The sequence below is a fragment of the Gracilinanus agilis genome, chromosome 6, assembly GCF_016433145.1.
Source record: "Gracilinanus agilis isolate LMUSP501 chromosome 6, AgileGrace, whole genome shotgun sequence".
In the NCBI taxonomy this organism is placed as follows: Eukaryota; Metazoa; Chordata; class Mammalia; order Didelphimorphia; family Didelphidae; genus Gracilinanus; species Gracilinanus agilis.
Genome location: NC_058135.1, coordinates 173,914,301 through 173,937,294, shown reverse-complemented (window position 1 = coordinate 173,937,294; position 22,994 = coordinate 173,914,301). Strand labels below are relative to the sequence as shown.

The 22,994-nt window shown below is 39.5% G+C and overlaps 1 protein-coding gene across 1 annotated transcript in view; it reads left to right on the top strand.

Moving 5' to 3' along the window:
- LIMCH1 (LIM and calponin homology domains 1) overlaps positions 1-21,979 on the top strand; it is a 232,811-nt gene extending 210,832 nt beyond the window's left edge. Inside the window, exons 24-32 of the mRNA XM_044681742.1 lie at positions 113-205; positions 2,406-2,510; positions 3,837-3,958; positions 10,713-10,837; positions 11,898-12,021; positions 14,013-14,090; positions 15,652-15,760; positions 17,297-17,399; positions 21,816-21,979. Coding sequence (XP_044537677.1) covers positions 113-205; positions 2,406-2,510; positions 3,837-3,958; positions 10,713-10,837; positions 11,898-12,021; positions 14,013-14,090; positions 15,652-15,760; positions 17,297-17,399; positions 21,816-21,841 — 885 coding nt within the window. The 3' untranslated portion in view covers positions 21,842-21,979. The remainder of the gene's footprint in view (positions 1-112; positions 206-2,405; positions 2,511-3,836; positions 3,959-10,712; positions 10,838-11,897; positions 12,022-14,012; positions 14,091-15,651; positions 15,761-17,296; positions 17,400-21,815) is intronic.
- The last annotated feature ends 1,015 nt before the right edge of the window (positions 21,980-22,994 follow it).

The window sequence follows — 22,994 nt, the reverse complement described above, 5'->3', positions numbered from 1 at the left end:
GTAAGAAGTAACTTCTGCAACATATTATCAGCAGAGAATGGGGTTGTTGGTCTGTTTTATGACTCCCAGTGATGCTCAATTCAGTCTAATTTACTGAAATATTCCATCACAGGAGAGATACCAGAAGGAACAGGACAAACTGAAAGAAGAATGGGAGAAGGCACAAAAGGAGGTAGAAGAAGAAGAACGTAGATATTATGAGGAGGTAGGAAAAACTATTGGGAAGCAACTTGTGCCCTTAGCTTGCTGTCACAATTCAGCAAAATCTCAGTCTTCTAACTTGGTGGGTCGGGAGATGGGTGTCTATCACCAGGAAAGAGACTACTTACTGGCAGCCCTTTTGAAAAAAGCCTAAGAATGGCATCTGGTTGTAAATTCTCCTCTAGACAATGAATCCTAATAAATTTGTTCCAAGAATATATTCTAAAAATAAAGTCAGTTTTGAGCCCTGATGGGAGTTTTAAAGCTTTCTAACTCTTAGTGTCAATGTAGTAGCCTCCCCCACATATGAGAGCAAATTTATCTAATTGGAGACTGGTTCCATTTATGTAGGTGAAGTAAAAGAATGATTCTTATAGTCTAATGGAAACCATATTGGAGAGCTATAAATTAATCTGGCTGGGTTGGGTTTTCTATTAAAATTATTTGGAATTATGTGTCCCACTATTTTCACCTTGGGACTACGAAGACTGTATATAGGCACGTGCTGACTAGCATGATTAAATATGGGATCCTAGATTTAAAGGGAGGGAAAATTATTGGAGATTCTCTAGTCCAGTCATCTCCTTTTAGAAAAGGATTATCCAGGGGCAGCTAGGTGGCTCATTGGATTGAGAGCCAGGCCTAGAGATGGGAGGTCCTAGGTTCAAATCTGGCCTCAGACACTTCCTAGCCATGTGACCCTGGGCAAGTCATTTGGCCCCCATTGCCTAGCCCTTACCACTCTTCTGCCTTGGAACCAATACAGAGTACTGATTTCAAGATGGGAGGTAAGGGTTTAAAAAAAAAGACTTATCCATGACCACATAGTGGGGAGGTAGCTGAACTGGGACTCAAACCTACATCCTTTAGCTTCAGCCCATTTTAATTAGATACCATATTGACCTCAGTTCAGGGGGGGAAAAACAAACACAGGATCCAGCAAAACAACATCAGAAGTTAGTTGGCAGTTGGTGCTGATGTCAGTGAGCACTTACTACATTCAAGGATCTGATCCAAGTGCTGGGAAGGCAAAGAAATACAAAGAGAAGCCTTTAAGGAACTCAGTCTGAAGGGGACGATGGGGTGAAAAATAGCATGGCAATGTTATAGGGGACTACATATTCTTAGGCCAGGATGAGAGAATGGGTACCATGGGGGTCTACATTAAGCAGAGCAATCTTAAGTGGCCAGTCCTAGGAAAGTGGACACCGGAGAGCTGAACCAGGATACTGTTGGAGAAATCCATAAGGAAGGGAAAGATAAAGGGGCTAGCAAAAGGGGATGATGAGAATGAGGAGGAGGAGGAGAAGGAGGATATGAAAGCCTTATTGTTGTTCATTCTTTTTAGTCCATTTGAGGTTTTCTTGGCAAGGATACTGAAGTGGTTTGCCATTTCCTTCTCCAGCTCATTTGAGCATTATTTTAATGCTTTGTGGTTTATGGAGCATTTTATATACATTATCTCATCTTGACTTCAAAACAACTTTGTGAAATAGTGTTAGGATCATTCCCATTTTACAGATGAGGAAACTGATGCAGAGAAAGATTAAGTAATTTACTAAGGGTCACACATAAGTGTGTGAGGCAAGATTTGAACTTGGCCTCCCTGACTCAAGTGAAAGACTCCATCCTCTGCATCACCTAGTTGCCAACACAGGCAAACTTGAAAGCAGGCGTTGAACAGGGGAAGCTGCCTAGTTGTGGAGTGCATGGCTGCTGAGACTAGGTTTTTATGATTGACCTAAGACGTAGGCATTTGACCTTATAAAATTAAGGTGGGGTTCTGGGGGTACTCCGTTAATAAGAAATTATTTGGCTGGGACCGTGCTGATATGTGTTTTAGTGTCATTTTTAAATAGCAGCAAAATGCCAGATTATATTAGACACAATGGCCCCATTTTATGCCTGGTATCTTTAGTTCTCATATTGTTTATATCATTTCCTTTTTGTAAAAGAATTTTCTCTTGCAAATTTTTGGGTTTAATCTATTACCTAAGAGTATTTAGTAATTGTATACCAATTCATTTGCATTTTGAAAAAATTAAAATAAACTCTACCTTACATTGTTTGCATTCTTTTGGGAAGCTAAATAAGAATCACTCTTGCCACTCATTTCCAAAGTTCACTAGTAAAAGGTGCCCTCTTGACTTGTTCATTTGAATTACTTTTTCCCTTAGCTAACCTCATCCCTTTTTGATTCTTAGGAACGCAAGATAATTGAAGACACTGTGGTTCCATTCACAATTTCTTCAAGTTCAGCTGATCAGCTTTCTACCTCTTCCTCTGTCACGGAAGGAAATGGGCCAGTGGTGAGATTATTGATGGGAAAGTTAGAGGGTCATCCCATAGAATGACCAAGACTTCCCCTTGGAAGCAATTCCCACTACAGGGTCCGAGCCACTAGAGGCAACTGTGATTAAGTGATTAAGAACATTGGGCTTGGAGACAGGAAGACCTCAGTTCAGATGTAGCCACTGACACTTCCTAGCTGTGTTTCCCTGGGCAAGTCACTGAACCTCTGATTTTTGCCTGACAGAAGGATCTACTGGAGAAGGAAATGATCAACCTCTCCAGTACTCTTGCCAAGAAAACCCAGCTGATAGCTGTGGTCCATGGGGTCACAATCAGACACAACTGAACAACAAAAGTCAGAGCCATGGCCAGAAGCAATAATATCATCAAACTCCCATTTACATACTGCTTTAAGACTTATAAACTACCTTCCTTCCACCAACCCCATGAGCTAGATGATGCCATTAGTAATATACTCACTTTACAGCTTGGTTCATAGCTTGAATAAGAGACTTGATTAGAGACTTGAGGTCTTCTCATTTTATAATTCGAGGACATGAAGGCAATATCTGAAATTGAAACTCAGGTCTTCCAGCTTCAGATTGGTGATCTTTCCACTCGATCATGCTGCCTATCTCTATAAAATAATTTTCAGGTGGAAGGAATTAATATTGTCTCCCACTCAGATTAACTGAAATTATATTCTCAGTACAGAATCCTGATAGACCATGCAAAGGCCAGTAGTAATAAAGAAATATTCATGTCACTCAGGTGTTACAGGAGTATTTGGGATTTTGATGGTAGCGAAGGGCATGACAACCACAAGTGCAGTCCCAAGGGGATTCCATCCCCATTCTTGAAATCCTTGATCTTCCTAATGTTTGAGTGCATCATAGGAGGCCAAAGAAAGAGCTAGCCTTTGTTCCTAGTACCTATTCCCAAAGGAATGGATGGGGAAGCTTCAAAGAACTAGATGATCTGTAATCTGAATCTTGATGCCTCTGGAACATGAAATCGTTTTAGGGCCGAGGTGACCAGTCATGGAACCTATCTCCCTTCTTCTTGTTTTATTTTCATTTTTTGTTTTTGGCACAATCATTTTCATTTTAACTTTTGAGAGGACTGAATTAAACATTGGTGCCACTGACAGGGAATAGTGCAGTTACAGTTCATTGAGACTTGGAGATATCTAATAACTTTGAAATTCTTTGAATCATAGGATTCATGAATAAATAATAATTTATCTTTTAACTCTTGGTGGGAGGCGGGGAGTGGCAAGCCCTGAAAAGTGTGATTTAAAGCTCCTCTTTTCAGGTTGCCCTTAGCCTCCTTTCATTTTCTAGAATAAGATGGAATCAGAGGACAGTAAAGAGGAAGAAAAAAGGCAAAGACAACTCTTGGAGGAAGAAAACAATGACTTGCTGCCGAAGAATAGCAAAAGTGATGTTTTAGAAGAAACAAAAAGGTATGAACCTTTATGAAAACTAGCCGTTGAAGAGTAAAGTATGGTTTGGTCTTCCTGCTGACTTTTTCTGTCTTAGAATCACTACCATGTATTTGTTCCAAGACAGGAGAGTGGTAAGGGCTAGGCAATGGGGGTTAAGTAACTTGTCCAGGGTCACACAGAAAATATCTGAGGACAGATTTGAACCCAGGACCTCCCATCTCTAGCCCTGACTTTCAATCCACTGAGCCACTCAGTTGCCCCCAGTGCCTGCTGGAAGAAGTTGCCTCATTGTTGGGTCTTTGCTTACAGGGTATAACCAGCTTTGAAAATGTTATTCCAATAATACATTATGCTCTTTTCTGCCATAGTACAATGACTATTAGGTAGAAATTCTTGCTGTATTAAACACAATTGGAGAGCTATTTTTGAACAGGCATTAACAAAGGACCATGTTGGTTATCCTTGGCTCCACACATGGCTTTACTCTTTTCTTGTAGTTCCTTTGAATGAGTCATCTAATTTCTCTGTTTCTTGGTTACCATTGACCATCAGCCTCAAGGGGAAAGGAGGGGTGTAGGGTCCCTGTGACATATCTGGGGTCCCACTGGTCTTTCACTTGTACTAATCATAGCATTATAGCAGTAACCTCCATATACTCAAGAGCCTAGCACCAGCTGGGAGCAAGGGGAACCCCATCCCCACCAAGCCCATGTCCTGAGGAACAGATCAATATCAAAATGATATCATTCTGGAGCAGCTAGGTGACTCAGTGGATTGAGAGCCAAACCTAGAGATGGGAGGTCCTGGGTTCAAATGTGGCCTCAGACACTTCCTAGCTGTGTGACCTTGAGCAAGTCACTTAATCCCTGTTGTCACTCTTCTGCCTTGGAACCAATACACAGTATTAATTCTAAAACAGAAGGTAAGCATTAAAATATATATATATGTATATATTTAATTCCATTCTAGCTCTTGGTCTAAATAAGGACCTAGTGAGTAGATCCTTGCCCCCAGGACTTTTAGTCTATTCCACAAGGATTCTAGGGAGTCTAGTTCAATCCAGATTTGCTTAAAGACCACCCCCTCACACACAAAAAAACAGAACCAAATCTTTGGAGGATTCCAAGAATCAACAGATAACCTAGAATTTCAGGGCCAGCTCAGGCCCAGCAGACTTCCAGTTGTAAGTGTGGGTTACATGCCACCACTCCATCCAAGCTATATACTCATTCTGTGCTGAGGAGAATCCTGCAGACACATGAGAAGTCTGGGAGTTCTCTGTACCCAACTGTATTCATTCACATAAACATTTTGGCCATTACTCTTCCCTCTGGTCTGTGGTGAAAGCAGCAGGTTGGCAGTGATAATTATAAATAAGCTATGTTACATCTCTTGTCAATGCTCAATTTTTCAAGGTTCCTCATTATTGTGTCGTCTCACATCTTATATAGCACTTTGTAGCTTTCAGAGTACTTTCATGTACATAATACATTTGATTAACAGCAGCTATGTGAGGTAGACAAGATAATTATTATGATGTCCATTTTTTAGATTAAAAAAAAAACTGAGACTCAGAAAATCTAAGTGATTTACCCCCACTCAGTGGGAAGAGCAACCTAAATATTCTGACTTACATAATTCACTTGAATATATCCCTCTTTTCTCCATCCTTCACAAAACTGCCAAAATAATCTTCCTACTATACCATCCCAATCATGCCATTCCTCTGTTCAGAAACCAGGAGTAGCTCCCTGACGCTGAAACGATAAAATGCCTTCTACATTCTGACTCCAATCGACTTTCTAGCCTTCTTCTAATCTACATCACTGTTCTTCAAGCACATTGTAAAAATTTCATTTCATTTTTCAGTAAAATGGGACGACTAGCAGTTCTCCAGTGGGAACCTTTCTCTTCCACCTGTTTTGCATTGTTCATCTTTAGGATTCATCATGAAGGCTTGCCTGATTTTTCCAAATGAAAATGTCTTCTTCCTTCTCAGATTTTCCTAGAGGGTGGGTCTTTTGTCTCATCACACAATAGTTTGTATCCTCTCTGCATGTGTACATGTTGTATTCACCTCTAGTAGACTGTATTTACCTTGAGGGCAGAATGGGGCTTTTTCCCATTTTTCATCCTTATGTCCCCAACACAGTGCTTCCTAGTTGTGTGACCCTGGGCCAGTCACTTAACCCCAATTGCCGAGTCCTTCCCACATTTCTTCCTTAGAACTACTACTTAGAATCAATTCTAAGACAGGAGGTAAGGATTTTTTAAAAAAGAAAAATAGCTATGAAAAGCTTAAGAACTCTGATAAATACCAATGCCTTGAACATGGTAGATGTTTGATTGAATTAAGTGTTCTATGGATGCTAGTGTTTGATTTGTTTTTTTAACTGGCTAAATTTAAAGATTGGCTTGAAGCAGAATTCTGGTACCATCTCATGGTGATTCATTACCAAACACTTCTCTACCACAAAGCATTCCAAGACTCACTATAAATTCACATCATCTCTTCTCAACTCACCGCACATCCCAGAATATTCTCCTTTGGTTCACATTCTACCTTCACTCCCTTCCGGAGTTGTTCTAAACCTTCTTTTCTCTGCTCAGACTCCTAAAGGTCCCTCCAGAGTCCTTACCTGTGACTATTCTGGGAAAATTGAGGGCATTCATTTGGAGCTCCCTCTTGTCCCCCTTTCCAGCATCTCTCTCCATCTTTGCCTATCCTTATCTTCTGTACTCCTGTCTCTGAAGAACAGGTAGCCTTCTCCTTGCCAAAGCAATTTCATTCCTTTCTGCATCATCCAGAAGCATGTCCTAGGAATTAGTCCCTCTCTTACCTTCAATCTTTCCCTGTCTTTTGGCTTTTCCTCATTACCCTCAGAGGTGCTCAGATCTATTGCATCCTCAAACATGCTCACTTGCCATATAATCCCTGTATATTACAGATCACCTTCTTTTCCCCTCCTTTTCCCTGCCAAAGTCTCAAAAAGGATCTCTGACAGTTGTTGCCTCTATTTCACTTTTCAGGCCTTTGCCTTCTGCTTTCTAATTCAGCTGAAACTGTTCTTCCCAAAATCACTGCCAGCATCTTTATTACTAAATCCAGTTATTGCCCCTCAGACTTTCTCTATTTTTTTCATATTGTTGACCATTCCCTTCTCCTGGTTACTCTTTCATCCATTGGCTTCTGTACAACACTGCCCTCTCAGTTCTCTTTCTTCCCACTCTCTCTCTTGAACTTCTTTGCTCAGTAACACTGATCCCTCACTATCTTAGCATGGATCTCCCTCAGGACTCTGGCCCAGGTACCCTTTGCCTTTTCCTCTAACCAGCATTAAATCACTGTATTAACTATTAATGGGGAAAGGATAACAAGGTAATAGGTTTGGGGATTGGAAACCCTATTGCTATTGTTTGGCTGCTAAGCTAATCGTTGATCAGGACTGGAGATTGCTAGGCTGGTAGAGGATTGAGGTCTTCACCCTCTCACTAACTCTGACCTGACCTGGCCACAGCCAAGTCAGAGAATAGGGAAGGCTATTGATGTAGATGTTGCTTGATGATCTGTGTATTCTCTCAACTCTACTACCAATAATATTGATGGATCACTAGCTCTCTCTCAGTCAAGCACAGGTTACAGGTTCAGATTCAGGCCTATCCTCTTCTTCTTCTTCCACCCTTCATCTCCTTCTGTCCCAGTTCTTGCTCCAAGAGAAGTTTTCTCAAGTCTCAGCTCTCAGTTCTGAAACCATCAACTGTAGTTTCTAGGGGGTATTTATAGGGTGGGGCCAACTGACTCCTGCCCCTGGCTCTTGGCATCTGAGAACATTCCAAATTCTCAACTGCCATCCCTGTCAGTCAAGGTGGCCTCCATCTTATCCCAGATAATGATTTAACACAAGCTATTCACAGCCTACAAAGTCCAGAAGCTATGAAAGCCTATGGATTCCTTGGCAGAATAATTTTAAAGAGATTCACCTAAAAGAACTAGAAATTAAGGGGATACTCATTAATTGAGCAATGGCTGATCAAATTATGGTGTATCAGTATAGTGGAATACTATAAGAAATAATGACAGGGATGGCTTCAAGGAACCCAGGGAAGACTTACATGAACTGATGCAGAGTAAAGCAAGCAGAAGAGAACAATATTACAGTAATAACATTGTAAAGAATAACAAATATGACCTCAGATACTTTCTAGCTGTGTGATCCTGGGAAAGTCACTTAACCCCAGTTGCCCAGTCTTTACCTCTCTTCTGCCATGGAACTGATCCTTAGAATCCACTCAAGACAGAAGATAAGGATTTAAAAAAAAACAGCTGTGAAAGGCTTAAGAACTCTGATCAATACCATGATCAACTATAATTCCATATATTCCAATCATGAAATATGCTTCCCATCTTCTAACAGAGGGGTGATGAATTGAGATCACAAAACAAAACAAACATTTGTGGACATGGGCAATGTGGGGATTTGTTTTGCTTGACTTTACCAGTTTGTTATAAGGGTCCTGTTTTTCCCTCTTTTTTTCAGTCAGATGGGAAAGAGTGAAAATAAGTGCTCATAAAGTGAAAAACAAAATATTTTTTAGAATAAATTGGCCTAAGGGGCAAATAGGAGGCTCCCAGGATTAATAGCCAGACCAAGAGACCTAAATTCTGGGTTCAAGTCTGGCCTCAGCTGTATGACCCTGGATAAGTCACTTAATCCCCACTGTTTAGCCCATACCACTTTTCTAACTTAGAACCAATGCACAGTATTGATTTTAAGATGGAAGGTAAGGGTTTAAAAAGAGAGAGAGAGAGATCAGCCTAGATTTCCTATTCTGGAAAAAACGAAGAAGATGGGGGAAAAATATAGATTGCTCAGGCAAGTAGTTATGGACTTACATAGGCAGCCTGTTGAGTTTATCCATTAGTATAATGGACAGGTGTTACAGGTAAACAAAGAGCTGGTCCCCAAATTGAGCAGGAGGTCCTAATTGCAGGAGATTACACAAGGTTAATCTTCTAGTATGTCTAAGTACTTCCAGTGAGTCTAAGCTGCTCCCTGCCTCCCAAAGCCCCTCTTGTTCACATGAATGAAGGAAGATAATGTAGCAGCTGAGGGGTCAGGCTGGAATCAAGGTCATGGGGTCTGAGGGGTCATCCTCTCCATTACAGTTACAGGGGCTGAATTGGAAATGGGTATCTGGTCTGGAGGGCACTAGTGTTCCACAAGGCTTTTGCCATCAAGCTCCTGGGCTTTCTCCATGAGAGTCTGAGGTGGAATGGAGTCCAGCTTGGACTCTACTGACACACATACTACTTCCTCTCTCTCTTCTAAAATGTTCTCCACATATATGGCCATGAATCTTGATGTCAGAAGGACCATATTGCAGGTAATTAAATGAGCAATAAAAAGTTGTCCGGTGAATATAATTAGGCTTTAGCAAACAACCAGTAATGACTTTCACATGAGAAGTAACATAAAGCACAACCTCAAAAATGTATGACACAAAAAGGAGGAGAAGGTGTCCTAGTAATGTAGCAAGAATGATGGATGAGATCACAAATCCTAGGAATAATGAATAAGAGATAGTAAGCATTTTTTTATTCAAAAGTATTTTATTTTCCTAATTACATGTAATAACAATTTTCAACAGACATTTTCCAAAATGATGAGAACCAAATTGTCTCTCTCTCTCTCCCCTTTCCCTCCCCTCTCACAGTGACAGTAAACATTTTGATCTGGGTTATAAATGTATGATCATGCAAAACATACTTCCATATTGGTCATTGTTGTAAGAGAATACTCATATAAAACCAAAACTCCAAAATAAAAACATAAATAAACTAATGTGGAAAAGCATATGCTTTGATCTGCATCCAGCTCCAGCAATTCTTTCTCTACAGGTAAATAGCAATATTTGTCATAAATCCTTCAGAATTGTCCTAGATCATTGTATTGCTAAGAGTAGCAGTCTTTCACAGTTGGTCATCATACAATATTGCTGTTACTGTGTACAGTGTTCTCCTGATTCTGCTTATTTCACTTTGTATCAGTTCATGTAGCTCTTTTCAGATAAGCATCTTTTAAACCCTTACTTTTTACCTTAGTAACAACACTAAGACAGAAGGGTAAAGGCTAGACAAACGGGATTAAGTAACTTCCCCGGGGTCATAGAGCTAGGAAGTATCTTGAGGCCATATTTGAACCCAGGATCTCCTGTCCCCAGGCTTAGCACTCTCTCCACCATGATACCTAATTGCCCCCATAGTAAGCCTTTAATAAATGCTGTTTCATTCATTCAGTAAGAAGTCATAATAAAAGTCACATTAGTTGGAATTTCCAAACCCTAGAAACCAACATTCCTGATATCTCCCAATAAAGTCTCCATCCTGGTAATTACCAGGGATGCCAAAACCAACCAGAACACCTTGTTGAGTTATTGTTGAACAGCTGTGAGTTACATTCATGCTGATTTCTTGGGGGAGGAAGGGAACATGTTAGATCCCTGCCTCCAAAGGCTGTTTGCAAACAATGAAGATGCACTGCTCTTTCCTTCACTTAGTGGTTAACAGGATAAAGGATCAAGGAAAATGAAAAGAGGGAGGCCACGGGAAGCAACATGAATTAAGTCAGAGTTAATCTTACATTCTATAATTCTTCCTATTAACTCCCATGCCCATTTTTCAACTGTGCCAGATTAAAAAGGTTTTCCTCTGCTCCTGTTTTTTCTTCCTCCTTCCTGTTTTTAAAATATCACATGATTTTATTATTAACAGTGGATCACAGGTGACCCCAGCACATCCAGAGAACTGTGTACCAAAAGGGATTCATCAGGATCATCAGTTGTCAACAGCAGAGCTTGGGACACCAGACCGAAGGCTGAACTTAGAGTTATCTCAGGGTAAGAATAAAAGGAAATAAAATCTTTGCTCTCTTCTTAGTTTATAACAAGAACCTCTCAAAAAGCAGAACAAATGAGCTCCAATGGCTAATAATTGTTTTACTGTATGATCTCCTTACCCTTCTTATACTAAACATTGTCATCCTTCCACCATCCTGAGAGGCACCATGTTGTGCAGATTTGTAATTGGGAGACAAGGGTTCAAATCCCATGAAAATACCTACAATCTGTCTAATCATGATCAAGCCATTTAACTACTCATCTCAGTTTCCTCATCTGTAAAATAGATATAATGACTTGTGCATTACATTGTTGTTATTAGGAAAACATTTGCAAAGTTCACATATAAATGTGAGTCACAATTTAATTCTCTCCATTTCCATCTTATTTTATTTTTCTGGAAGTCACTTTTTTCTGTGAGTGCTCAGGAAAGGGAATAGGGTGTGTCATGTATGCATTATATGAAATATCATATCATTATTTTGATTAATTGATAATCAGTTCCAAGGCAGAAGAGCAATAAGGGCTAGGCAACTGGGGTTAAGTGACTTACCCAAGATCACATAGCTAGGAAGTGTCTGAGTCCAGATTTGAACCCAGATCCTTCTCACTACAGACCTGATATTCTATCCACTGAGCCACCTACCTGAACCTAAGTGAAATTTTTTTGTTCAGTTGTTTTTCAGTCATATCTGGTGCTTTGTGAGTTTGGAGTTTTCTTGGTATAGATACTGCCACTTCTTTCTGGTGAGGAAATGAGGCAAACAGGGTTAACTGACTGACTTGCCTGGAGTCACACAGCTAGTAAGTGTCTGAGGCTGGATTTGAACTCAGGAAGATGTCTTGACTCCAGGCCAGATGTTCTACCCACTGTGTCACCTAGTAGCCCTCAAAGGCATATTTTAGAAGATACATTTTCATGTTGTGTCTGACTACCCCAGAAGTGGAATAAAATGTTCTTTGAGAGTTGATTGAAAAGTTTTTATTGCTATACTTGAATTTTACTGAAAAAAATATTTTGTTTTGTTTTGTTTTTTTGGTACTAATCTCCCAACTTCAGACACATCATGGAATCAGCCATGGTCACCTGCCTCATCACATGCATTAGAAGATGTGAAACAAAAAACCCTCCCCATGGATCAAAGCATCAACCATCAGGTTGCCTCTCCTAGTGAGAGAAGGAAGTGAGTACCTGGTAGATTTCTTTTTAATTCATATAGAAATAGAAAAATGCAGTATAAAGGAAAATAGATGGTGGGCTGTGGGTGTCATTTTCTGTGACTTCCCCTCATTCCCACTTAGGTAAAGTTCTGACTGTAGTGACTCATAATTGTTTCCAAAACCCAGGTCAGGCATCTTGCCAACTGAGTTTCATACTGAGTTCTTTGATTAATGCACATAGAAACTAAAAATGAGAAAAATGGATTTTGAAATAAAATTAAAACTAAACCTAAGAGGGGAATCATGGACCTATTATTTTTTACTGAATTATATAGCAAAAGATTAGATTTCAGGAATTATTATTTTCTTAAACCCTTACCTTCCATCTTAGAATCAATACTAGGTATTGGTTCCTAGGCAGAAGAGTGGTAAGGGATAGGCAATGGGGGTCAAGTGACTTGCCCAGGGTCACACAGTTAGGAAGTGTCTGAGGCCAGATTTGAACCCAGGACCTCCCATCTCTGGGCCTGGCTCTCAATCCACTGAGCCACCAGCTGCCCCCTCAGGAATTATTTTAAGAGCATTAAATCACTTGTCTCAGAGACTAAAAGTGAAATATGGGGGAAATAGGAATTCATCCAATTACATGGAAAATGTATGTCTTTTTTTTTAAACCCTTGTACTTCGGTGTATTTTTTCTCATAGGTGGAAGATTGGTAAGGGTGGGCAATGGGGGTCAAGTGACTTGCCCAGGGTCACACAGCTGGGAAGTGGCTGAGGCCGAGTTTGAACCTAGGACCTCCTGTCTCTAGGCCTGACTCTCACTCCACTGAGCTACCCAGCTGCCCCCAAATGTATATCTTTTTGCTAAATCTATAGGGAGAATTTATCCCTACCACCCATTATTAAAATTTATTCTTTCACATTTGAGCAAAGCTTTTATACCACATTTCTTATAACTTAGTCATTTCACCTGTTATTTTTTAAAGATGCTAGTGTGTTGATTCTTCCTCAACTTATTTGTTAAATCCTCTGACATATTGTTTTTCTTGGTTTTTTTTTTCCCTTGTTTGAATTCATTTCCTTTTTTTTCTTTCTTTGGTGTCTATCCCTGGTGCACACGTCACTTTTTAAAAAATGAACTGGAATTAGGAATTGCAGTATTTATCTCCTTGTTACTAATTTTGTTTTTTTTTTTTAAATGTCATTCAAACATTAAGACATTAAATGTCATTAAAAGTCAACAAAGTAAGAAGGTGTACAGACTCTTTTCTTTTGGAACACAGAATTAGATTTGAATCAGATCCATCCAAGACAGGTGCCTTTGAAATGCTAATTAAACATAGGACTATATAGATTTATTCCCTAGTGGGAAGACCCATTGAGAGTGAGGCTGACCACATACCTTCACTTTGCCATTTGTTTCCTCTCTTTTTAAGAGCCAAGCTATTTGTGGACATTTTCTGCTGGGGTGGGTCACATTTCAGTATATAGCACAACTTAGTTAAAAGACCTACCAGGAAAAAAACTAGAATGTTAGTCAAGAAAAGGCATCTTGCCCTTCCTGGCCCTGTCTTATCAAAGCTACTTTGGTTTTATCATAGACATTAGGCAGAAAATATGAATAACATGGAAATAGGTTTTGAACAATGATTTGTATATAACCCAGTGGAACTGCTTGTCAGCTCTGGGAGTGGGGAGAACATGAATCATGTAACCATGGAAAATATTCTAAAATTTAAAAAATTTTAATAAAAAATAAAATAAATATCAAAAGCATCTGACTTGATCCTCAATAAAATTATGAACTCCTTACAAAAATAGATATTGAGCAGAGAATACACTGAGAAGCCTTTGTAAATTATGATCCTTTTTGTATAATGGAGCGTTGCTGGGATCTTTATTGTTTTCATAGTGATTTTTTTATTCTAAGAAAAAGCTGTTGTCTCGTGATTGGCCTTTTGGTACTTTATTTATCCTTGTTATCATTCTTCATTCCTTTTCTACGTTTCAGGACCAGTCCTCATGAGAATTTCAGAGCTGGACAGTTATCCCCATGCTCTCCTACCCCTCCTGGCCAATCTCCCAACAGGTATGAAAGGTCACTAGACCCTTTATGGACTACCATGTTGTGTTTTGGATGTCATCTTATTAACAGTCCTCAGAAGGCAGAATAATTTTACCTGATTTGATACTTGCCAATTTGATTTGGGCAGTTCATCTACACTTCTTGAATACAGGAAAGCCATTCTGTTTCAGCTTCTGATTTATTAGGATACCAAACATGAATAAAGAACAAGTGAAGTATTGGACACTGGTTCTGCTGTTTCCACAGGGCTTTAATTACATTTTATGGAATGTGCAACCTAATAATAACCTTCAGTAGACAATGACCCAGCTCAAACAGGAGCCTTTCCCTTCCAAGGCAGCATAGACCTCCTGGCTAGGATTCCACAATCATCTTTGCAGAAATCAAGGAGTCTAAGAAAAGAAACTTCATCCTTTTCTTACCTAACTGAAACCTTTGATTTCCATTAAACATTGGGCATGGCAATATTCTTTCTTTTTTTTTTAACCCTTAACTTCTGTGTATTGGCTCATAGGTGGAAGAGTGATAAGGGTGGGCAATGGGGGTCAAGTGACTTGCCCAAGGTCACACAGCTGGGAAGTGTCTGAGGCCAGCTTTGAACCTAGGGCCTCCCATCTCTAGGCCTGGCTCTCAATCCACTGAGCTACTCAGCTGCCCGGCAATATTCTTAACAGCTACCCAAATATCTTTTTACCAGCAATTGATTACTAAATAATTAGAGGAGGTGATAGATTAAGAATTTTAATTTAGCACCTGAAAAGCAAGGAGAGGGCAAGAGAAGAAAACCTTGCAATATAAGTCTACTTGGGGCAACTTTTCTATCCAATAATCTCTTGCACTTTTTACCATCCCCATTTTCCTTAATCGCAGCTTTGGCTTTTTAAATTATCTCAGAGCTATTTGCATATTTTAGGAAAAGTATCTGTATAATAACCAGGACTTTTCAGAGATTAAGAAGTAGAGAAAACAGAGATTTACTATATGTTCCTGCTTCAAGGTAGAGTCAAATAACTTTCATGTTGGGTATGGATTCTGCAACCATGCACTGGAAAGATTGATCAGTTGAGTTAATATATATATAAAGTGCTTTGTGATGTATCTGATCCCTTGGAGGTAGTGCTGCTACTGATGAGATTAGAGAAATTCACTGAGTATTAAAGCAGGACCTTAAATATAATAGGTCCTTAGTAAATGTTTGGTGAAGAAATGCCACTCTGGAATTGTGCCAGTTTCAAGACAGAAAGCTCAACCAACAACAAAGACAGTGAAAGATATCCTAAATGCCTTTTTATCTTCTAATAAATGAGCTTATAACACTATAAGGTGCTTAATAAATGCTTATTGAATTGAACATTTATTGAATTTATTTAATCAAATCTTGGATTTCAGGAAGCTTGCTGTCAGTACTTGTTACCATCTAAGTGACTTAACTCACTCACCTTTAGGGACAGTGAAAATAACTAGTAATATGCCCTTTTAAAATATGCGTTTTCATTTCTTAGTAGCAAGATGAGTTAGTCTGTCTTGTGTCATCCGGATGGTGTGCAAATGTGTTTTCATCCAGGTCTATAAGCGGAAAGAAGTTATGTTCTGCTTGCGGACTTCCTCTGGGGAAAGGAGCTGCCATGATCATTGAAACGCTTAGTCTTTATTTTCACATCCAGTGCTTCAGGGTATGTATTCATTACTTCTCAAGCCAAATAGGATTCCCTGACATTCTTTTTTATCATTCTGTGCTGGGACCAAACGTTGTGCCAGTATTTATATAATGGATGAATGCTCTTTCTCATTCTACACTGCCTCTGTCCTGTTTGTCCTTCTGAACATAGGCTCATCTCTACAATCTCATAGTCCTTAGAAGATTTATTTTTCTTGCTTTGTAGATATCAGCCCTTCCCTAAATAGTGCGTAACTAGAAGAATCGTGTTCTCCAGTGGGGAGCTAAGAATTTACTCTAACATACTCTAGAAAGAAAATACTAATTCCAAGTCTGTTAGCTCCTGGATTTGTTTGGAATCTTAAAATTATTTCTAAGCCCTGAAATGTTAAATAAAAGTGGAAAATTGATGTTAAGAGCTATTGGTTTCTCACTTAGTTCCCACAACTGATGCAAGGTTTTAATTTAACCCTTGACAATTAAATATGTTGATCGATTGTTATGGTCATAATTATATGACCAAATTTATGTTGAGAAGCATGAAGTTCAGAGGTGGGGATTCTTTAGTCCTCTTCTTCCCCTCCCTCTTCTCTCTCTGCTCCCAGCTCCAAACCAGGGATAAATGGCATCTCCTTTCAGATGGCTGCCAATCACAAACCTAAACAGAGTGTTTTTTCCCTAAACTTGCTATATTCCCAGTCCATGACTTCCTTAGGCTCAATTCAGCAACCATTTATTAATACCTACTGTGGGCATACCTACTGTGCACAGAGCATTGTGCCAGGCCCTGGAGAAGAAACAGTTTAGATAAAATACATAACCTGTTTTCATGGGATTATATAGTTGTAGGGCATAATTAATGGATTCAGTGGCCTTCTGTTCTTTGGGCTATATGAAGGACTAAAAGGAAAAAGGCCAAGTTAGTCATGTTAACAGAAAAATAATAACTTGGGCACTGGACACTACCAAGGTTTGAATTGTTTTTTATTGGGAGTTGGGAGGAGGGAGAAGGGGATAGACATAATTTTGTTGGTATAGAAGCTTCTGGTAAGGAAACTCCTTTCCACCAATGCAGATCTCTCAAGATCTATCTATCATCTCTGATAATCTGATAAGGACAGACGGCTTAGTTGATAAGAAGTAAGGACACCGAAGATCTTTTAGCTCATACTTCCAGCTCTGTCTCTGGGAGCATGGAGTTATGGAGTTTATATTTTATATATATATATATTTGTTTGTTTGTTTATTTCAAGGCTCATTTCACACAAAAGAACCCCCCCCCAGATGTGCAGAAGTTACAAATTATATCATGTCAAAACACAAAAAAATCTCATTTGACTTCAGAATAGAATAAGGCCGAGGCTGAATTTGGGGTTGGTCATAATTGAAAGCTAAGTCTGGGAATACTTTTTCAGGGATGAATAGCCCCCACTGGGGGACATTTTGTCTAAATTTTGTGCATTATTGACCTTGATATGTCTAGAAACAGATTCAGAGTCCAAGCAGCCTTTTGCTTAATTTTTGTCTGGCTTCCTTCTTGTTTAATGGACAGTGTGGAATCTGCAAAGGACAGCTTGGAGATTCAGTGAGTGGGACAGACGTCAGGATTCGCAATGGTTTGCTCAACTGCAATGACTGTTACATCCGGTCCAGAAGTAAGTGAGGCGGCTAACCCCAAGAACCCTTGAGATGCAGGAAATTTACTGGGATCCCAATCTCCTATTTCTATAGACATTCTTCTCAATAAATAGTCATGTCTTAGAGGACAGCTGGGTGGCTCAGTGGATTAAGAGCCAAGCCTAGAGATGGAAGGTCCTAGGTTCAAATCTGGCCTCAGACACTTCCTAGCTGTGTGAACCTGGGCAAGTCACTTAACCCCCATTGCCTGCCCTTATCACTCTTCTGCCTTGGAACCAAAACACAGTATTGATTCTGAGACAGAAGGTAAGGGGTTTTTTTTAAAAAGTAATAGAAAGAGGCTTAGAAGCCATCTAATTAGATTCTGTCTTTTTCTAGCTAAGGAACCTGAGGACTAAGAGAGACTAAGTGATTTTCCCAAGATAACTGGCAGCAAGGCAGGGACTCAATGTTTGTCCTCTGAGTCTACATTTCAGGATCTTTCCACTAAAGTGTGACATTCTTTCCAACTCAGTTGTAAACTGAAGAATAGGAACCATCTCTCGCCCTCCTTGGTGTCCCTCACCCCCACCCCCCAGGCCCTAGTAAAATGTGAAAAACAAAAGATGGGGCCAGTGGGCAGCTCCCACTGGATGGCTTCCTGGTAGGAAAAGCAGCTCTCTAGAAAAGGCTGTTCATCTCGCCTGTGACAGCAGAGGGCGCTGTTGGACAACTGCTGTCCTACCTTTGAGCCATTCTGTGCCAAGTCTTAGCCAATGTGATGTCCCAGAAACAGGATGTACTGCTATGGGGACATTTTAGTCAGCTGCCACATGGGGAGACAGAAATTCTGCAATCTTTGGAGTTTTCTATTTTAATCAAATCTCCTTTGAACTCTGAGAGAGTGGGGTTTCTTTTTACTTTTTGAAAAAATCAGATCGTTTTTCATGTTTTTACCTAAATTTTTGAATACAATTTTTTAAAAATTAAAATTTTACTTTGTGATAATTGTTTTTTATTTTAAATTCATTTATTTTCTATGAATAGTGTTTTCCTTTTAAAAAGTGAAATTGGCAGGGGCAAGGAAGTGGCAGGGCAGAATAGTCACCTATAACTGGTACTTTAAAGAAAATGTGGGGTGGGGGGCAGCTGGGTAGGCTCAGTAGATTGAGAGTCAGGCCTAGAAACGGGAGGTCCTAGGTTCAAATCTGACCTCAGACACTTCCCAGTTGTGCGACCCTGGACAAGTCATTAACCCCATTGCCTACCCTTACTACTCTTCTGCCTTGGAACCAATACATAGTATTATTGACTCTTAGATCGAAGGTAATGGGTTTTAAAAAGAAATGTGGGAATGAAAAGCTAGGTGAAAAGTGGATTTCCAGGGCACTGAAAATAAGTGTATAACACCTTCTTGAGTATCAATTTACTAAGTAAATATAACACAAACCCTAGCAAGATTGAGGTATACAACTGGATTCACTTTTAAAATATACTCCAGGGGAGAAATATAGCTTAGAAGGCCTTATTTTCCATCTTAGTTTCAAATTCTAAGACAGAAAAGTGGCAAGGGCTAGGCAATTGGGGTTAAGTGATTTGCCCAGGGTCACATGGCTAGAAGGGTCTAAAGCCAGATTTGAACCTGGGTCCCCTTGACTCCAGGCCTGACACTCTGTCCATTGTGCTACCTAGCTTGTCCCAAGAAATAGAGCTGTTTTTTGCTCCTATTTTTTCAAAATGATTTTTTCTCTCATCATCTTCCCAGATGAAGTTTTTTTTCTTCAGCATTCCAGTTGAATATGAGGACTAATCAGAAGAGGGCACTGTTAAGTCAAAAAACTATCCAACAGAAAACTAAAAGTAATGTTACATCTCTGTCCTGCTCCACCTTGAGCTACACTGAAGATGCTGGAGGAACATAAAGGATCCCACTGGCCCCCAGAGTTGGAAGGGGATGGAGGGTGGAGGTCTTGAGTGGGTTTTTAAGCATGTTTGCAAGTTGAGCTTTAAAAACATGTCACTAAGAGGAAATTCCTCTTTTTAAAAAAAAAATCTAAGCATTAAAATATAAGATAAATTTGCTGGCTCTTATTTATAAGGGTCAAAATATATTGAGAAGTACCTTCATGACATCATTATTCTGTAACTGGAGGAAACCTCTGAGGTCATCTATTCCAAAGCCCTAATTTTATCCTGTGGCCCAGGGAAATGGCTCGGGCCTCCCTAGATAATAGTCACCAGAAGTGGCATTTGAATCCAGGTACTCCGATTCCTGAGCCAGTATGCTTTCCCCTGTACCCTGTTGACCGTATGGTTATGATGCCACTCTGTGTAAAATGAAACCCTGGAAATCCAATTCTCAGTGTGGTGACACAGCTACATTTTTCCTTTGTAGACTCTTATTAAAGCTGACACAGGGAGATAAATCTGTTCACCTGGTTTAAACCTGTATTTATCCATAATACACTCCTTCCTGGCTTCACAAACAGAAATTTCACTCGGATTGGAAGAGCAAAAAATGTTTCCAAGAAGGATTGATGGGTTTACGAAAGGAGCTTAAAAGCTCTTATCTACTTCAGCAAGTGCTCTGATTCCTTTCTTTGCTGCTATAAGAACTGAATTAGCTTGGAAAGTTAAGGGGGGACCCTACACTTAGCTAGAAGAGTGTTAATGCATTTGAATGGATGAAGCAATCCTAGATACCAGGGGAAATAATCAGATCTGGAGGTAAGCTCTAGGATGCCTTTACGTATCTTTTATTTTTATCTAAGCAAAAAGAGAGAGAGAAAAAAAAATGAGAAAGAGAGGATCAGTATGGAAGGTTTACTATAATAATGTCCTAAGGAAAAAAAATAATTTTATTCAATTGCATAATAAAAATGAAATCTACATAATCTCATTTTCTAGGCGTAAGGAGATATATTCAAATAGTTTTTAAACTGATAACATAACAGCATATTCAAATGGAATTCCTGAAAGCCACCTAAATACTTTTAAGTTCTTATGCAAATAGCATCAAAAATGGGTCTTAGATTGGCCATAACACGTAATGCTGTCGCATGTTTCATTTCCATCCCTTGTGCTTAGGTGGTAGATTAGCCCAGCTCTGTATACATTTAGGAAAAGTCCCTGGGTACTTTGTAATTGAATATGTGCCTCTTCCCCCATTCTCTTGCTAAAGATGAAGGAGAAATGCTGTGAAGATTTCAGTGAGAAATCTAGAGAGCCCAGCCCATAGGTCCAAAATGACCACTTCCATTTTACTCAAGATATCCCACCACCTGCTCCCAGCCAGTGATGTTTGATCCTAGGGTAATAACAATGCAAAAGAGGGAGAGTTGTTTTGTTTTGTTTTTTGTAATCACAATAGAAGATAATTTTATATTAAAAATATTATGTATATACATATATATAAAACTCTACAAATTCTAGAATCCCAGAAATTTATTTTGCTCGATATAGAGTGAAATCTAGAGGTTAGGAACTGCCTTGCATATGAAGCAATGTGGATTGGCATACTGATAAAAATAATGTCACTTGAAGGCTGTCTTGCCTCCTGAAGTTTTTCTTTCTCTCATGCTAGGGGGAAATGGTGAGAGTAGTGGGCACCCCAAGTAGGAGACTTGGAGTCATCCTGGTCACTGGCCCTTTACCAGCTGTGTGACCCTAGGCAAGTCACTTAAACTCTGCCTCCGATTTTTTAATCTATCAAATGGAGACAATAATAGCACTTACCTCACAGGGTTGTTTTGAAGCTCAAATGAGATAACATTGGGAAAGCCCTTTGCAAACTTTAAATCACAATATAAATCCTAGCTATTAGCAGAATTGATTCCCTTTTTTCAATATAAGCTCCAAAAACAAGTGGTAACCCATTTTTGTTGATGAGTCATTTTTCAGTCGTGTCTGACTTTGTTACCCCATTTGGAATTTTCTTGGCAAAGATACTGGAGTAGTTTGCCATCTCCTTCTCCAGTTCATTTTACAGATGAGGAAACTGAAGCAAAGGGGGTTAAATGACTTGCCTAGGGTCACCTGCCTAGTAAGTGTTTGAAGCCAGATTTGCAGGACCAGCATCCTATCCACTGTGTCATCCAGTTGCCCTAACCCATATTTACCACTCTCTAAAGAAACTAGGTTGAATTTCTAGAAACTAGACAGTGGAGTAAACCTAGTAAGAAACTTAGCCTTCAACTCTCCTCCTAACTTGCTTCTCATTGAAACCTGTGTAGGTAGGACTCTTGGGTGCATTTTCCTAGGAAAGCTACCTTTTTACTTACATAGAATTATGTGGCGTCTCTCCTTTGGAATGGCTAGTGTGAAAGTGGTTAGCATAACCAAAAAGCAGTACAAATCCAAGCTCCAAGCTTTCCGAACCTCTTCTATATGTTTATGGAATCGAGAAACCAAAAATGGTGAATACCTTAGCTCAGTCTGCTTTTATTTTCCCCTAGGTGCTGGTCAGCCGACAACATTGTGACATGGTTTTCACTCCTACAAATCACCTCCCACTGCTCCCTTTGGGGATGTCCTGGACAATCGCTTATAAATGCCCGTATTCATGGGGCTTCATGGCACTCATTTAATTTTTGAAAGGCTATACTAAGAGGCTATGTCTGTTCCTTTATACCGCAATGTATGTTTGTGTTTTCCATTTTTTTTTTTTTTGCATTTGCACAGTATCTCTTAAAGAGTATATTGAGTTGCTTTGATCTTGAATCCTTCAGAAAGTTGGGTGGGTTTTTGTTTTGGGGTTTTTTGTTTTTTTTTGGTATGGCAAGACATGTTGATGATTTAAAATGCGATATTATCCTCTTTGGGAATTAATAAGAAAAAATTGCAGTACAACTTTTTTTTTCTAGAAGCTAAACATTTTAAGTTTACAAAACAGAACTGTAGAAAGTGCAGGACATGCCAACATGAGATGAGCATTCTTCTGGGGGAGCCTCTGATTAATCCATTTCTGAACTAAAGTAATTTGCTATTATCGAGCTATAACTTTTTTTGTACAAAGATACTAGTTTGATATACTACATACTATCATTCTGAACCATTTGTATTCTGTACCTTTGGAGGGCAGGCCCATAAATTATTGCACCATTAACATTCATGTACTTTAAATGTTACATCATTAATGTAGATTATTCTGTCAAATAAAGAGAACCCTGGCAATGCCTGCTGGGCTTCTACACTGACTGAATGGAGGCATTTCCCTAGAGGATGAGAAAGAGAGATGAGATTATTTCAGGCCATCTTTTTTCAGGATTATTGTGGTACTGGACTACCAGAATCTGCGAGAGAGGGAGAGGAAGCCGGCTCTCTCCCCGTAACAAGTGGGTCATCGGTAGCAACAATAATCACGAGATGCTCTCAGTCAGTATCATTTACGCCTCCCCAGGAGAAAGCTGTCACATGGAGAGATGCATCCTATGCCTCGGGTACCCGGTGCCCTGTGCCATATATGTACAGAGATAGGCATTGAGAACCCATGCTGTCGTCACGTAGCAGGGATGTTAGATGTTAGATGTTAGATGTTAGAGAACGTGTGATGTTTCACTGACTCACGTGTGACCATTAAGACCCCTACATTGTACCCTGTTTATTTTAATGGATATATGCATGTTCCCCTTAAC